This window comes from Volvox carteri (assembly GCF_000143455.1).
Source record: "Volvox carteri f. nagariensis unplaced genomic scaffold VOLCAscaffold_64, whole genome shotgun sequence".
Classification (NCBI taxonomy): Eukaryota; Viridiplantae; Chlorophyta; class Chlorophyceae; order Chlamydomonadales; family Volvocaceae; genus Volvox; species Volvox carteri.
In genome coordinates, this window is record NW_003307607.1 from 305401 (window position 1) to 322332 (window position 16932).

Below are 16932 nucleotides of genomic sequence, written 5' to 3' on the forward strand. Positions count from 1 at the left end.
CTATTTACATGTCCTCCATCGTGCACTTTTAGCAAATCGATGAACTCCGTGAGCTGCTGGCGCGCGCGCATCCGCAGAGCAGGGGATTAACACGCAGATAAGAGCAATCACGGGGTTCAGCCTCTACTCCTTAACCGGAAGCATAACACTTTAATTAGATCGCCGGAAGCCCATCCAACGCATCACACAGTCACCCACAGGCCTGAGGTGCAGTATCTGAGACACCAGGGGGGCACAGATGGAGGGCATGTGGCATTGAGGCGTGCGTGGCCGTACCGTGCAAGATCCAAGTGGTCGCTGTTTGACACGGTAGAGCTCCGCTGCAGTGGCTCGCAGTCTCCGTACAACGGACCGCCAGCGCCGTCACTGCTGCCTCCGACGGCGTTGCCAGGGGACCGGAGTCCGCTCCCGGTGACCGGGGGATTCACCGTCGGGCCGCAGCTCGGAATGCCGCCGCCGCCACCGCCGAGAGAGTAGTGGCGGAGCTGGCCGGGACAGCCGGCACCGCCGCCGCCGCCGCCACCATGACCGCCGCCAACACTGCCAAGGGAGGAGTGCCTTTGTCCGCCGCCTCTAGTTCGCACGGGCAAGGGGCTGAAGGAGATCCTGAAGCGGTTCTGCGGCTGCGACTTTAAAGGCGGTTGGGGTTGGGGTTGCGGTGGGGGTTGCGATGGTTCAGTGTGCTTGTATGGTTTCGGAAGTCTTCAGGCATTGCACCGCTGATCCCACGGCACGGCAGCTCATCCCAGGCGAGATATCTGCATGTGCTGACGCAGTAAGGTATATGCCATGGATGCGTGTTCTTCGGGCGCAGGCAGGGCGCCGCGGCAGCAAGGCGGATGAAGAGGCTGGAGGACTCCTTGCACCTACGGACGCGGCGTTGAAGCCCCGAATCACACTCGCGACGACACTGTACGGCACCAGTAGTATTAATAATACGCCTCAGCCTAAACTAAGGCATGTATTAAGGGGGCGCGGATGATAAACCCAGTAGGTAAGAGGCACAAGACACACACGTCCCACGAGACGATGCAATGGTAGACCACGTACACACACAACCCACACGCGAAAGCACTATACAGCACGCGATGCGCCAGGAAGCCTTCATGGACCCACCATCAAGGCCCCTACCAGGTTGCAAAGGTCCGCGTTGCCATTTTCATAACGATCCGAAGCCCATTCCGATCTTCCATCCAGCTGTAAACGCGAAGTCGGAATCAGGGAAGTGTGGGGTTACAGTATACATGCGGCTTTGCCACGACGCTGAGTTATGAATGGAGGCCGCTAGCTAGGAGCCTTTCCTACCCTCTACACCCAGTCGATGGGAGATGGTGTTGATGGTGTTGATGGTGTTGATGGTGCTGATGGTAGTGGTGGTGTTACTACTGCTCTACTACAGGCAGGCACCACAACCAACAAGGAGGGGACCGGGCACAAAGAAATGACAACGGGCGAAGGCACAGGCAGCAGCGGTGACAGCGACGACAAGATAAGAGAAAAAGCCTAGAGATCCCTAGGAAGCCACCATGCACAGCACCCACCGGTTTCAAGCCAACTGAGCGCCGAAGGCCCCCATCGTACGATGCGGCGGCTTGCGGCGTTATGGAGCCCGATAGCGGTACCGTGTCCACCACCTCCGCCTCGGATGACTTCCGGGCGGCGCTGCAGCCCACTCCCGCTGTCATTGCCACCGAGGTCTTTCGCCGCATGTGTAGTGCCTGATCAGGCTCGAGCATGCTTTGGCGCCTTCGACCACCCAAGGAGGAAGTGCCTAAGCAAAGAATTAGGAAATCAACAGCAAAAATTACAGGTTAAAACGGAAAGACAGCGGTTCAAGTATAGGAGACCTGGGGACGCGCCGGAAGAGCGGTCAGTCAGCGAGGTTGCTTGCGATGCTGGTGCCCCCCCCCCTTAACCGCGGAAGGGCCGAGAAAGGTCCTAAATAGGCCCCCCCACCCCATCACGGCGCCACGCGAATAGCCCAAAAGATCTCGACAGGATCCGGCAAAGTGGGGCGTGTGCTGCAATCGGCCAGCGCCGGCGCAATCAACACTGATGATGACTTGCCGGGTCGGTTAGGGAAGTGATGTCTTCACCCAAAAAACCGACACGAGCAGCACCGGGAAACCCCCGACGTGCCTACGTGTGTTGGTACAGCCTCACGGTGTTCTGAATGTCGACCATCTCGCACAAGGAATTTGGTCTCGGGAAAGGGAAAATTACTAGCTTAGGTGAAAAAATGGCCTTCGCCTTCATTAATTTTCCCTCTTGAAGAGGGGGTGCCTAGACATCTAGCCATCCCTGTGGACCGGCAGTTGCTGACGGACGTGTAGTTGAAGTGGCCCCCCCCACACTCCCACACTACAAGGGCAGGGTGCCCCTGCACCTGCACCTGCAACTCCACCTTCCCTGCCTACATATAAAACTCCGAATCGCTTCTGCCTATTTCCCATTCCACCTATCCAACCACCATCAGCATTTAACCAGCCAACTACCAGCGAGCAGCGAACCCCAATGACCAGACCCCTACCTCCACGGCCGGCCTCCAACCTCGCCACCGCTGCAGCCACCGAGCCTGCGGCAGCGATGGTAGCTGTGCTGGCGGCCTCGACTGCTACTCCTGCAGCTGCTTTTCGGCTATTATTCATCCATTGCCGTACATGATCGTACTTCGGGTTGTCGTTCAATGGCCCAGTAGTCCCACGGTAGATTGATTTCGTGGCTTCCCCTGTAGCGACGGCGGCAGACTGGCCGGGTCTCCTAGGCACCACCAGTGTGTCCACCGTGTCCACTGAGTCCAGAGCCGCTTCAGCTGTTCCAGAAGCAGCAGCCAGCGGCGGCGGTGGCGGCCGCGGCGAGACTTCTTGCTGGTTTCGTTGCTGCTTATGCTCCTGCTGTTGCATTTGCTGCGGCGGCAAAGGCAAGAAGCCCACGTCTTCGTGCTCCTCATCCTGCTGCCGACTTCCCGTTGCTAAGCCGCATACGGCGCCCGAGGTTGCTTTGAGGACTGGGGAATCCGCCGGCGATGCGACCATCGTCGCCGTCGCCAAGGACGCCGCTGCCGCCGTGTCTCTCTTCGGAGGCGCATGTTCTTCGCAGCCAGCAGATTTGGACGCCGCCTCTGCCGCTGCCACCGCCGCGATGAGGATCTTGCCAAAATTGCCGCTACCATCGGCATCACACGTGCAGCTCGTTCCCCGGCCACCATCGGCTCCGTTGATGTCACTCTCTCGCAAAACAGCACTGAATTCCGGAGCAGCGGCGGCGGCGGTGGTGCCTTCAGATCCCCCACCACGGCCGCCGCCACCGCCGATGGCCTCAGTCACCGCCGCGTTGGATCCTCCGTTGCAATCGGCGGTCGTGATCTTCGAATCTGCGACCCTGGACTGCTCATTAAGATGACCGTCCAGAGGTGGCAGCGCGATGTGTGCGTCGGAAGATGACCGCAGGGTGTAGCCCACAGGGCGGCGGATTCGGAGGCTGCTGTTCGTGGAGGCGGGCTTGATGCTTTTGTGGTGATAGTCGTGAGAGGCAGCAAGCGGGGACCTGCCCAGTAGTGCACCAGTGCTGGCCACTGCACCTAGCCGACTGCCTGCGGGAGGATTAAGTCAAGGACTTAGGCTGGTTTAAACTTTTGATACGTGCAGGCTCTGTGTAGCACATGCAAAAACAAAAACAAAGCAAAAACAATTTTCACCCAGATTGCATCCTACGGTTTTCCCCTCAGTAGGCGTAGCACGGCACCCAGTAGTAGATCGGGGACAGGTTCTCATTGAGGCTTGTTAAAGAGATCTCATAGCGAATAGGAACAACCCTTTGTCTGTGCATGGGGGACATTGGCGATCCCATAAGACTCGGCCGACAAGCCACGGGGTTGCTAAAAGACAGCCCTCCTTCCTCGCCGTAGCATGATCGGGAAAACGCCGAGTCATCATGTTCAGGTGTTCAAGGCTTCAGAGGTACACTCCCCTACTGCTGCTGCTGCTCCCTTCAAACCAGCCACGCCACCCACTTTCCCCGCCCTACAACGTCCCGTTGTACACTGCTGGCTGGTCCCCAATCCCCTGATTCTCTCCCACCAGCGGGCGTTGCGTCCAGGGAGGGCCGTGAACCGCTCGTGAAGTTGTTACCTCCGGCAGGGAACAGCCTTCGGGATTCGAATGACGACATGCCGCTGAGGCCTCCGACGCCTTCAGATCGAGCACATAGCCTGATTCCCGCCGGCGGCGGTCCCTCAGTGGACCCCGGGAACGGCTGCCTCTGTGAGAGCTGGAGCTTCGGGGAGTTGCCTGATTGGGCGTCCTGCGCGCATTGGCATGGCACACAGGGTGTGCTTAATTAGGACTCTCTCCTGTTAGCCAGTGCCCACAGCTGCCGTGAAAGGTGTGCGATACAGGTAGGCAGTAAAAGCGGAGGGTGATGAAACTGTGCCGCCCGAACCCCGAACACAGTCTCTGGATTTCGTACTCGGCCAGCATGGTGCACTTACCAAATCCCATTACTTTTCGAGCGATAGGATAATGGCCTTTGTGCATTGTATTAAAGAAACTGTTTATTTCGGATCGCGTTCGGCTGGCCGTTGAGCCCCCGGCGGGCCCTCACAAATATACACTCACGAAGTCGGATTTTAAACTAAGGTAAATTAAGATATACAACTGTGCATCGTCTGTTATGGTTGGTAGATTTTATTCAATGCCAGCCTTACGCATAAAACCAGCCCAGATCCCAATCACCCTCCGTTTCCTCAGTGAGCCACTCAGCCTTTTCCTCCCCCGCTTTCCTGACGCGTGTTAAAGCGTTGCCGCACAACTTGCTATCGTTGCTGGTGCACTTTGAAAGAGATTGGTAGCATTGTCAACAATGCTCCAACGCCGAACGGGGCCCTTACATTGTTACCGCTTCCCATACGGATGTGTCCGCGCTCACGGTCCCCAATCCCACGAACAAGCTTAGACGGCAGATGAACTGGATCTTATTGGTTCTCTCTCTCCCCCCTTACAAGGGTTGGAGGCCCTGCGGAACGCGCTCATAGATCCCCGGGGTGGTAATAAGACTCATGGCCCTCGACCTGCATTATACCGCACTGCCGTACTGTCCGTACTGTCGCACTTACATGCAGGCTATCAGAGTACGTAGCAAAGATGGACCGGTATTGCCGACGAGTCCTTGTAGGGGCCAGCGGCCGGTCGTCATTTGCCGCGCTGGCCATACGCACGTACAGCCCACGAGTGGACGATTCCATTTCCGTACATATGTTTCCATGCGCGCTGCCGCCGTACGCGAAAGGCGTCGCACCGCTGGCTCCATCGCAGTACGACATCCGTAACATTGCAGGCTGTGTGCTGACGGACATGCGCTCCCGCTGAACAAGTTGAACGGTCGCCTCGTCCGCTGCCGTACGGGACGACAATGCGCCGCCGCCGCTGCCACCCCAGCGAAGCGGAAAGCGCCATGAAGCGGTGAGGCTGTGCAGCATGGCACGGCTCAGCTGGGGTAAAGCGTGTACAGCGGCTGCTGTACTGCCGTCAATCACAGGGCTTCCCGTTTGGGACGGTGGCGGTACGGCCATCCCCGAGCCTGCACGGCCGACAGGCGTGACGGGCGAATGCGCGCCGCCGCCTCCACTGCCTTCGCCGCCACTGCCGGTGTGTAGGGCCCCAAAAAGCCGAACGGACGCCGCACCCGCCGTTGCGGGCGCGCTGACACGGGGAATGCGGCGCCTGAACTCCCATTGAGATATGACAAACATACAGGCAAACGGCATGACGTGACCCACGCTTAAACACAAATAAACGCACTTCCTAGGACACGTAGCCGCCAAGTGCACTTCGAAGACACGCTTAGCAAACCTTAGATACAATAGCGCAGGGCACTGTGAGCAGGAGATCGTCACAAATCATCTCAGGAAAGAAGGGACTCTGCCGTACAGAACCCTCAGCCGCGAAGCCCGCTCTCTGCCCCCTGCCGTCCCCTTCGGTCCCCCCCCCATCACCGGGTGCCCGTCCTTCCCCCCTCAACACCACGTGGCTGCCCTCCTCTCGCAAAACACACAGCCCAGCCTGGGAGTATCAGTTGAACAGGCCTCTAGCCCCTGCTAGCTATATAGCTGTAGCTGTAATAGCGGATACTACTATCATCACATGGGCCCCTACATACTCACCGATTGTCATTGCTAGCTGAGATCCATGTCGAATGTGTTCAACTTGCACACCTGTCTTTGATCTTACCTTCCTTTCCTCGTCATATATGTCATATCACATATCATCCTTGGGGTCAACAGTCGTTTCGCGATCCGCAAGCTGCTCTTTCCGTCATGCATGATTAATCCAATACAGACAGCGTCCGGCCCCTAAGGTTGCTAACACACTCACGTGAGGGGCCCGCTGCTCCGGTTCAAAATCTGCCGAGCGTCCCCGCCGCCAACGCCGCCGCCGGCACCATCAGCGCCCCGGGCACCAACGCTCCCTTCGCGATCCCGCCATCCGCCGTCTCGATGGTGGTCCGCGTCTCGATGGTGATCGCCGCGATGCGATGGGCCCACATCGAATGGGCTTCGACGGGCGGGAGGGCAATTGACCCATACCTGCGGCCGCCAACCGCCAACCGCCAACCTTCTTGACCCAACCGCCGATCCAACCGCCAACCATGCGTCGATCAATAATTAAATGAGGCAATGGAGATGCGTCCCTCGGATTCTGTCCTCGGTCTGGTACGTGACGTGCTTTCACGTGCTTCCGCCCTCCCGCGACTGCCGCTACGGTAAAATTCCACCCATTGCCATTCCCCACAGCTGCCCCAGCTCCCACAGCCGACCCCTACCATTGCAGCGGCCCGCCGCCATGTAGAATCAACCAGGACCACTAACCACCACCTCACCTCACATGCATCGGGATGATTCAGAACTTCCAGAGGCCAGGGCTGGTCCTGTGGAATCCACCAGCAAAGCCAAGCCAACCCAGGCATTGGCAGACGTTGGCAGAATTTAGACGTGTTCAAAGTGGCACATGGACTCCAATTCGGACCGCGACCGAGTCTGTCCTGGCCCTGCCCCTGGAAGCCCGTCCCCCGTCTCCCCGGCTTTTACGAAGGCCCCCGCACTTGTGCGGAACTTGTACCCTGTAACATTGACGGATTACATTTGTTCATGTCTTCACCGTTCTCCCTTCTCCGTGCAACTGATTCCCCTCTGCATTATTCTACCTTTCCCTTTCTTTTGAAGTATTAAAGCTGACCCCGCCCATAGCTATGCACCCAGCGGCAACCAGTCATTTGGGCACTGAGCCCCCAAGAGGCCCCCAGGGATCCCCCCCTCCGCACCATGAGCTCCAATTGCGCCGCCAAGGCATACCGGGCCGCATCGGCCGGCGCATGGAAGGCCAGAATGAAGCAGTCGCCCTGCGATGTAGAGGAAGGGATTAGTGAAGAGCAGACGGGACAGATCTCCAGGGCCTTGCATCAAACGGAGCCAACCCAAAGTAGTTAATCGCGACATGTCGTCCTGGGTTTGCCTTTCCCCCCTGAGTCGTCACATCGGCCTGTGAATCTAACGTTAACATGGCTCTTGTCTCCAAGGACCTTGTCGGCCATTCGCCATGGGGGCCCCCATGACTTAAAAACCCCCTAAGCCCTTTCCTCCGGGTTTCCCAAGTGCCAGAAGTCTTACAAATACGTTCTTCAATGACCGCCCTTCTCAGGCCCAGTACGCCCTTTCCCCATGCTCCCGCAGCCTTCCCCCTGTCCGCACCTCCGTTGCGCTTTCGTAGCCGTTGAAAGGCCGCAGCAGCTTTCTCAGGCATGCATGGTGTAGCCGCACCGCTTTGTCCATGGAAAAGGCGGGAATGGACTCCCACAAGACGGTTGAGTTCTGTCAGGTGAGCGTTTTTCCAGCATGCCAACCACAACATCACATGACACCGCACCGTGGCCCCGTTGTCGAACAGAATATATACGTAATACGTACGCAATGTGCCACACAGCACGCCAGCAGCAGTGGGGGAGAGGGTTTTGGTCAGGTAGGAGAGGAACGGTGGATTACGGTGCAACAGGGCCCCACCGACCCGGGTAGACTGATCTGGGTTTGGCTCGGTTGGGCTGAGGTGAGGTTACAGCTGAGCAGCTGTAGTGCAGTTTCGTGTGGGGAAAGGGGGAGTTAGACCAGACCCTACATAAGCCCGGACTGCTCCTACCCTCATCTTCGAGGGGTAGGTATTCCTCCTGGGTCCGCAATCCACTCTGCATCTGCGATGGGAAGCTGTTCATCCCACCTAGCAACCCTGCGCGATGTACACCCTATCTAGCCCCACCCCGGGGTGTAGATCTTGGCACACTATCAACCTGGGTGATGAGAACCCCAACATTCACGTGGTACAACCGCCAGAGCACCCGCCCACCCTCTAATTTTAGGCTCGCTGCCGTATAGTGGTCGTACATGGCCCAGTGCTCTCGAGTGCACCTCACCATGATGTCCTGTGGACGCATGCGCGCCACACGCGCCGTACAGACAATTCAAACGTACAGTGGCGGGCAGGGGGCAGGGGGGAATGGGCACAAGGGCGGGTATTCAATGCAAGGCATTAGCGGGTGTGTCCGATGCAATTACAGAAGCTCTATTTGCGAACGCAGAAAGCCAGCTTTAGAGCTAACACGCTGGCATTGTCCGCATTCACCACATGCATGGCGGCCTCTTTCCTTCTTCCATGCGTCAAACACCAGCGTCTTACTTCCTATGCCACACCCTTCATGTTGGTATCCCGCTATGGGCGGTGTTAATGTACTGCTGTCCTGAACCTTTTCCACAAAGGCCCCGTACCGTCCCCCGTACCGTGACCAGGAGCGTCGTCTGCGGGCCTACCCCTGGGGGCCTCACGCTGCCCGCCAGAGTGCGGGTACGGCGGCACTGCCGCCACAGCAGGAAGCCCAGGACCAATGCCGCTGCTGCAAGCGTCACCGGCAGCGCGATAACCAGCCCCAGCAGCACCTAGGATAGCAGCAGAGTCAGCAGCAGGAGCAGAAGCACACTGGCCGGTGAGTGCTGCCTGAGGGAAGGAACAGCGGGAGGTGATAAGTGGGCGCGCAGGTGTGCACGCGTTTCAAATGGCCTTGCACCGCTTTGCGTGTGCAGAGGATGGGTCGTACCGAAGTTTTGCGGTACGTGCGACCTGTACGGATGCGAATGTGCGCATCCTTACAATTTCATCTCGATGGTTGCCTAAACGTAAATCCTCAATGTGCGGGCTTCAGTTCCAGTCCATAAACGGGAGATTTCTGGAAGGGGTTTCCTCCTTTCGGAAGCGGGTGGGGTTTCCGATCGGTCCGACCGGGAGGAATGCAGGGATGGAAGGGAGCCCAACGGACCAACAAGGTCCGACATGATCGAGGCTCTCACTGAGCCCTGCACGACACGCACGTCACCAACGTCGGTACGAGAAGAGACTGAAACAGGCACTATGCGGTAAGGTGTGATCAGAGCGCTTGTGTCTTTTCAGTGTGGGTCTTGCAGCTTTCTCAGCTTATTATTTTGATCTGCAAGTGCTGGTCCCCGGACCCACGTGGTTCGACAGGCTCCCGCCTGTTCCGATAAAGAAGCTATCTAGATAAGTTCAGGACGTATCCTAGAAGCGTGCCCTCTTCAGTTTTCTCTTCCGAGCGCGCAAGGTTTCAACTTTTGGTTGCAACATGTCATTTGTATTGCGAGACATGCTGTATGCTTTCCATTCCTATACATGTTCTGCAGACGCTTTTGTACGTTCCGTAGAGCTTTTCAAGCCTAAAATCAGTTCCGCAGCGAGGTTTTCAGGTCGATGACCCGGCACCTAGGTCACAAAAGAGGGCCGCCGGCGAAGACACCATTATGATTCCCTATTTCCTATCTTGTCTTGCAAGAAACACACCCGACGTATCCCGCAACAGGAGAATCGCCTACCTACCTGCCGGTGATAAGCATGCTCGTCACTAACCTGTCCAAAGCTACATCAGACTCGGCGATTAGAACAGAATTACCTTGTCTTGCCCTTTGTTCTCCATGGTGACGACTGTGGCCGGCTCGTCCCCTGGCGGGCGGGTCTGCTCTAGCTGCTGCAAAGCCCTTCGATTAGAGCGATCCATAATGGTGAAGCTTATCGACCTGTGGATGAAATGAGGTGTTGCTCGTAACCACGGCCGATGTGTCCAAGTGCCGGTGCAATGCAGTCATGACATTTTCTTCAATGGGATATGAAAGAAGCCTCACAAGCCTATTGTTTTAATTATTTGTAATGTGGCAAGCATGCACAACAGCTGGAGGAGGTTCTGTTTTCGACAGAGCCTTGTCGTGCATACAAGTTAAAATGATGCCTAGCATGTTTCTTAGCTATTCGCAAAACTGTGAACCTAAATGACGCTGATAATGATCTCTTTTATTTGTTTCAATGCAATATGATGTGTAAGAAGCTTTTTCATGGCAATTTGCATGCCCACGTGCTGCTGGCGCTCCACGCTTCGCAGCATCTACTATAGGGTAATCCTATACGCGTGCATTCTTAACATTTTGTCATTAATGTCATAATGTGGCATTATCATAATGGTGGTCGAAAACGATGCTGCGTCCGAAAGCCCCGCCCCTAGGGCTTCATCTTACTCATTGCCGCGCGTCGCCACAACGCAAATCCATTAGGTGACAGTTTGGCGCGGCATGCCGCCTCTTACGCTATTTCCTTTGATAATATCCGTAGCCAAGGGTGCGCACCCTGTGCAGTACGTTGGAACCAGGTTGGCACCTGTGCTCAGTGCGTTCAATCAAGTTCAATATGTTCGGTACATCGGTCAAAAGCACTCCAAAGCGCATGTGGTTTATGAGAGCTTTTTCGGCGTCCTCGATATTAACGCAATTATTGCTCCCGATAAGCTAACAATTAGTCACAACCCAAGGGCGGCTCATGCTTCAGGATACAAGCTGCGGGCCCAAACAACCAGCTGCGGACCCGAAGGGCCACAAATTTACGCCCCGGAATGTTACACAGCTCGTACCGTCCACAGCTCGAGCATTGCGCGACGGCCATTTCGGATGCCGCTCGCCTGCCGCCCATCTGTTAGTTTCGTCATCCCTTTAAAGATCGCATGTGCGTAAAGCTCTACGTCCATGCACGCAGCTGTACGCTTATGCATTCAGATAAATTCTCGTACTGTCGAATCCTTTGTAGTCCTATGTCTACAGGTCGCGAATGCGCGGGTGGGGCTCTCCTCCTTGTGTCCTAGGCCAGCATCGTCTCCTGGCATCTTTATCGCCGTCGCCCGTCTTGCCACGCGCACGGAGCCGGTGCAGCTGGGTTGCAACGTAGTCTTCGCTAGTGTGCTACCTAGGCCAGACAGGGTACACCGCCGAGCACAGCGCCGGCCATTGTTCCCTGTATTAACCGCGGGTCTTCACAGTTATGAAGGCGCAGGTAGGAGCAACCATATCCCACGAAATGACGAAGTGGCAGCCTACCTTGATGTCATGAAGGGTCCGTATGTTGCGAAATCCTAGACCGCCATCGCCAGCCTTCTGCCGTGATATGCAACGTCCCTAACCTTGGTCAGTTAAGCGCCTTCACGCAATGCTAAAACCTTATTGTTGGCTTAGATGCGACGGAGTGTAACAGCCGTCTCTTACCTTAGCTGTTTTATTAGCGGAAGAGGAAGGTCTCGTCCACGATTGACGACCCAGCGTTAGGCGCGAAAAGAGACAAGGGAAGTCGGGATTCGAAGACATACGTTGATAGCGGTGACAGCAAGGTCTTGAACCCTGAACACTAGTATAATGATACAGAAGTGTCTGGCCGAAGCACTTCACCTGGGTGGCTTAAATGCGGCCCACCTACCGCCATCTCCATTCCTGGAGTCTTGGTGTCGTACGCTAGGTTGTGATAGCGTAACAGAAAGTGAGTTCGTACAGTTAACGAGTATGGTTCGTAACTACGGGACCGTACCGTTACTGTGATTAAGCTTTAATAGCTTAAAGATATTCTAAGGTAAATGTAGCTTGCTACATCCCTCCCCCTCAGAAGCGAACCGTCCCGGGAGCGTTACCTTTTCTTGCGAGCAGGTGCTTTCCATTTCGGTTGTTCTGGGGTAATGTTCCGGGGTGCTACCGAAGGGGCGGTGGTCAGGACCACTTTCCTTTTTTGTGTAGGTTGCCCGGACTTTGCCGCCAACCGTCGTTCATAGTCGTCAATAGCTTCGGCCAGGGAACGGACTGACGCAGGGAACCTTCCGGTTCATAGGGTTTGGCACCAATGGTGTGGCGCGACCATTGCCCCCGAGAGATCCCGGGATCGATACCCGTTAGGATCAAAAGTCCTTCCGATGATGAAAGATATTGCGCCCCTTGTTGATGGACGGTGGGGACCTGGGAAAAAGTTAACCTGCCAGCCGACTAGGAATGGAGTCAGGCCGCTGTCGACCCGGCAGATTCCGTTGGATGCTGGTGGTGGGTGCGGAACCTTAGCGATCCACTGAGAAGTTGACCAGGGTGACTGGATGAGGGTGCCCCGAAATACCGGGGAAGGCAGGGTTTCGCAGGGTAGCTGCCACGGGCGAAGATACACCCCCCTGTTTCACACATCATTAAGGCTAAACGGGGTGGCACCCGTTGAGCTCTGCCTCGAGTTATTAATAGTGAACTCGATGAGTGGCAGGTGTTCGTCCCAATCATCCTGAGTGGGCGAAATATAGTGCCTCAGTGTCTCTTCCAGTAAGCCATTCATTCGCTCGGTTTGACCATCAGTCTGCGGATGGTAGGCTGTGCTCATATAGAGGTGGGTGCCTAGCAGGCGAAATGTTTCCTTCCCGAAGTTGCTTGTGAAGCGTGTGTCCCGGTCAGACACAATATTCTGTGGAAGGCCGTGCTGTTTGAAAACCGTAGCCACAAAGAGGCGGGCTAGATCTTCCGCACCGACGGATGTGGTTGTGGGAGTGAAGTGCGTCATCTTGCTCAGGCGGTCCACGAACACTACTATCGCGTCATGCCCATTCCGGGTTGTGGGTAGCTGTGTGACCAAATCCATTGACACACTATCCCAAACGTTATCTGGAATGGGAAGGGGCTGCAGCAGTCCGCCTGGCTTTTGATTCGAAGCCTTATTGCGCTGACAAGAAGGGCAGGTACTAACGTAGGCCTTCACGTTAGTATCCAACCCAGGCCACCAAAAATGTTTCGCGATCGCTTTTTTGGTGCGGTCAATGCCGCGGTGGCCAGCGTAAGGAGCATCGTGATTTTCGTGGATGACGTCCTTTCGCAAGTCAAGCACATCCGGAACGTACAACTGGGAACCGTAATACCAGAAGCCGTCTTTCCGTTTAAGCTGCAGTTTTGCTACCGAGCTCTTCTTGAGCATGGGATCGCTGTCGTACCCGCTTAGGGTTCGGCGCCCAATATCGCTGCCAATCAGCGATGCCGTAAGCTGAGCAGTAAGTAGGTCTTAGGGACGAGGGGTGCCCGACGGCGTTGCATGGGCTCCACTGCTGCATGTGCCTCGGCATGAAGGGTGAATACAATACGTTTCATATGCACAGACCTCATAGTTTGCAGCATTTCAAGGGAGGTCAAAGATGTTTCGCATGCAGCAGCTAGTGCAGCTTTGGCCCGAACACTGTATATACGAGTGGCCTACATAAAGGCATACCTGTATATATACAACGGATTATAGGCTCTCACAGCTTTGCATGCGTACACATGGTAACCTATAGCCTACAGGCCTATATGCCATGCTGTATACAACAGATCGCCTATAGGTGTGATGTATGCGATTATATACGCGAAATCACCTATACGCCACATATTCCGCGGTCCTACATATTAGGCGATGGCCCGACCTATAGGTGACTTCCAATTTTACTGACGTGGCTGCGAGACCGGTCGGGCAATTCATGAGCAACTGCTTGATGGGCAGTTCACAGGACAGATGCAGGATGCTGAGCGCCTGTTCGTCCTCCTCCAGGGCGTCTTGGGAGTTGCGGCTCGGAGGCGACGAGTTGTTGATGTAGCTCTTCAACTTGGACGTTGCGAGGAAATCGCCTAAGTCGCCGAGCCAGCGGGAGTAGTTCGACCCATCCCAGAGGATGACGGTCTTACATCCCTTCCCCATGATGGTTGCCTAGTGAGCGTGACTGATGAAGACGCGTTCCCCGCCGCTTTTCTGGCAACTAGTTGATGGTATGATGCATCGGTTGCGGTGTACGACGGCTCCTGATGCGATTTATGCCCTTTCAGCCTCCAGGCATGTCCTCACCTGCCTCACAGCCACCGACTCATCTTACGGCGGGGTTCTAATTGTGTGCGCGTATGGATGCTCCTTTTCCTGCCGCCTTTCCAGCAACTAGTTAATGTTATTAGGGCTGGGAAAAACACCGTAATCCCATAAAATGGACCGTAATTGCGAAAGGTGTAATGCGCAACGCCGTAAATACCGAAATTTACGGTGGGTTCCGGGGCAAAGTGGACCGTAACGATTTACGGTCCTCGTTGTCGGAGCCAAATCCTTTCTTTTCTTTTATATAACGATATATAAACTTATTTCATACCTTTTTACATAGTTTTATCAGGGTTACTTGCACCTAAGCTTGTATTTAGCCGCGATATGGGTGACATCCAGGTGACAGTGGAGGGCCAGCAGCAGCGGGACCACCTTGATAACAGTGGAACTAAGACCCAGGTGCCGCTGCAGCAACAGAATGACACTGAGGAGGACGCCAGCAGCGATGATGACGAAATGCCCCTAGCGGCAATGCGCAGCCCAGGAGGCAGAGGCTGACACTGTTACGCACGTTCGGCCCGTATATATTAGGAGCATCATTCTTGGTTGAGGATTTAGCATATGGCATGATGGCATACAACAGATGCAGTACTCGATGCGCGCGCGGTGCTCCGGTTGAAATGTTTTCGCCTCATTCAGCATTTTTTGGCTGTCTTTTGTGATAATTTAATCATAGGTTAATGTATAATAAGCTTTTTAAGACTATCCCGTAGCTCCAAGGGACGAAATGGCATGTTTCGAGGTGTGGTCGTCGGTATTGGCTCGCACGCTTACGGTCCGACCGTAATTTGGACCTTTTGGTAACCGTAATTGCATTACACCGTAAGGACCGTCATTTTACTGTGTTTTTGGGGGGTCACCGTAATTGCGAAAGGTGTAATGCGCAACTCCGTAAGGACCGTAACCGTAATTCCCAGCCCTAAATGTTATGATGCATCGTTGGCGCGTTGTACGACGGTGCCCGATGCGATTTTTGCCTCCGGAAGCCCTTTCCACCTCCCAAGCTTGTCCCAACCTGCCTCACAGCCACCGACGCATCTCACGGCGGGGGTCTAATTTTGTATGCGTTCGGATGCCGTGTACCCCGCCGCATTTCTTAAAGCTAGTTGATTGCACGATGCATTGTTGGCGCGTTGTACGACGGTGCCTGATGCGATCTCTGTTTGTGGAAGGCCCTCCTGCGTGCTGGCATGCATGGTATTCTCTCATGAGACTGCGTGAAGGTTAACGAACTGAGTATGCGACCAACACATGCAACATCGCACGGCAATTGTAATTTCATGCGATTTTTCATTTGTGTTAGCTTAGGCCGCATTAAGCTTGACGCAATTAGCCTCCATACGCATGAAACGCAGCGTGTGTTTGCATGCGAATTGCATCGCGAAATGTGTGCGTTTGGTGTGTGTTAGGCCGCGTTAAGCTTTACGCAATGAGCCTTCATACGCATGAAACGCAACATGCATTCGCATGCGAATAGCCTTGCGGACTGTGTGCGTTTGATGTGCGAGTGGACGCGAATTGCTTTACGCATTGTCTCCCCACACGCACGAATCGCAATATGGAATCGCATGCGTATCGCTTTGCTACACATGCGCGTATGCTTCACGTTTCAACATACGCACGGATGAATTGTTCAAGTCGACCAAAACGACGCAAGTTTATTTCCAAATAAACCTTTACAATCTGAAAATTATAAATTTTTAAAAAATTTGGCCAGAAGAGCCGATTTCCGCTTTTCCAGAGCCGTTGTGCGTTAGCTCTCTGCGTTACAAAAGCATGCTCATTCGCACCTAACGCTAAGATTCGCACCGTTACGCGAACTAACGCGAGCCAACGCGGACTTAACGCGATCACTCGTCGTCATAGTGTGTTGGGCAGGGGTGCCTTGCTTTGTGAAGACATCTCTCGGTGTTTGGTTTACCATATTGCTGACCCATGACTTGAAGTGTGTGAGCAAAATCGACCATGGCAACGTGCATGTTTGGTACTGGCTTTGGCCACCATTTAAACACCAGGCGTGGGGCCCTTTTGTGCTGGCAGAGGTCGTGGACAGGGTGGGAAGACGGCGGGATAAAGCCAACCTTGCGGAGGACATGTTCGAAGCCTGTTTGAAGGATAGCGCAGTCCAGCTGCAGATTTTATTCATGAGGCAGGTAGTGGGGACGGCACGGCCATCCCACAGGCTGTTGTACGCGGAGCTGGCTGAACTCCCCTTACAATATTACATGGTGAAGCAGATCCTCCGTTTCTGGAACCGCCTTCAAAAGCAAGTGGGATCCATTGCTCATGCCGTTTTACGGCAGGAGATAACCGATGCCCTGACCAACCCAGAATGGGAGGGTTGGGGAATCTCAATGTTACAACTGTTTTCCTTCTTGGAGTGCAACATTTGGAGTGGAATACCGCAAGAAGTCGTGGGGGTAAAGGAGCGTGTTGACTGGTTGTTGAGTAGACTACCCATCAGATGGGAAGCAACCAGGAGTGCAAATGGCGAAGTATAAGCACTGGATGGGGCTGCCCTTTTCGGGAGCCGCAGCCGTTATGTGGCCAACACATGCTAAGGTTTTCATCCCTCGTTTAGCACATCGTAAGGTAATGCAGTTTCGTTTATGTTGCTGGGCTTTGGAGGCAAACAGAGCACGAAGGGGCAAGTACCACGTCC

The 16932-nt window shown here is 54.9% G+C and overlaps 1 protein-coding gene across 1 annotated transcript; it reads right to left on the reverse strand.

Moving 5' to 3' along the window:
• Window positions 1-182: 182 nt before the first annotated feature.
• VOLCADRAFT_97752 (uncharacterized protein) lies at window positions 183-10104 on the reverse strand (the record flags this gene model as incomplete). Its single annotated transcript, XM_002956701.1, has 14 exons — window positions 183-216; window positions 277-623; window positions 1117-1197; window positions 1542-1771; window positions 2405-3592; window positions 4080-4302; window positions 5114-5577; window positions 5683-5872; window positions 6877-6924; window positions 7318-7395; window positions 7745-7864; window positions 8335-8466; window positions 8822-8977; window positions 10000-10104. 14 exons carry the CDS (start codon window positions 10102-10104, stop codon window positions 183-185), a joined length of 3396 nt encoding a protein of 1131 aa, XP_002956747.1.
• Between the last annotated feature and the right edge of the window lie 6828 nt (window positions 10105-16932).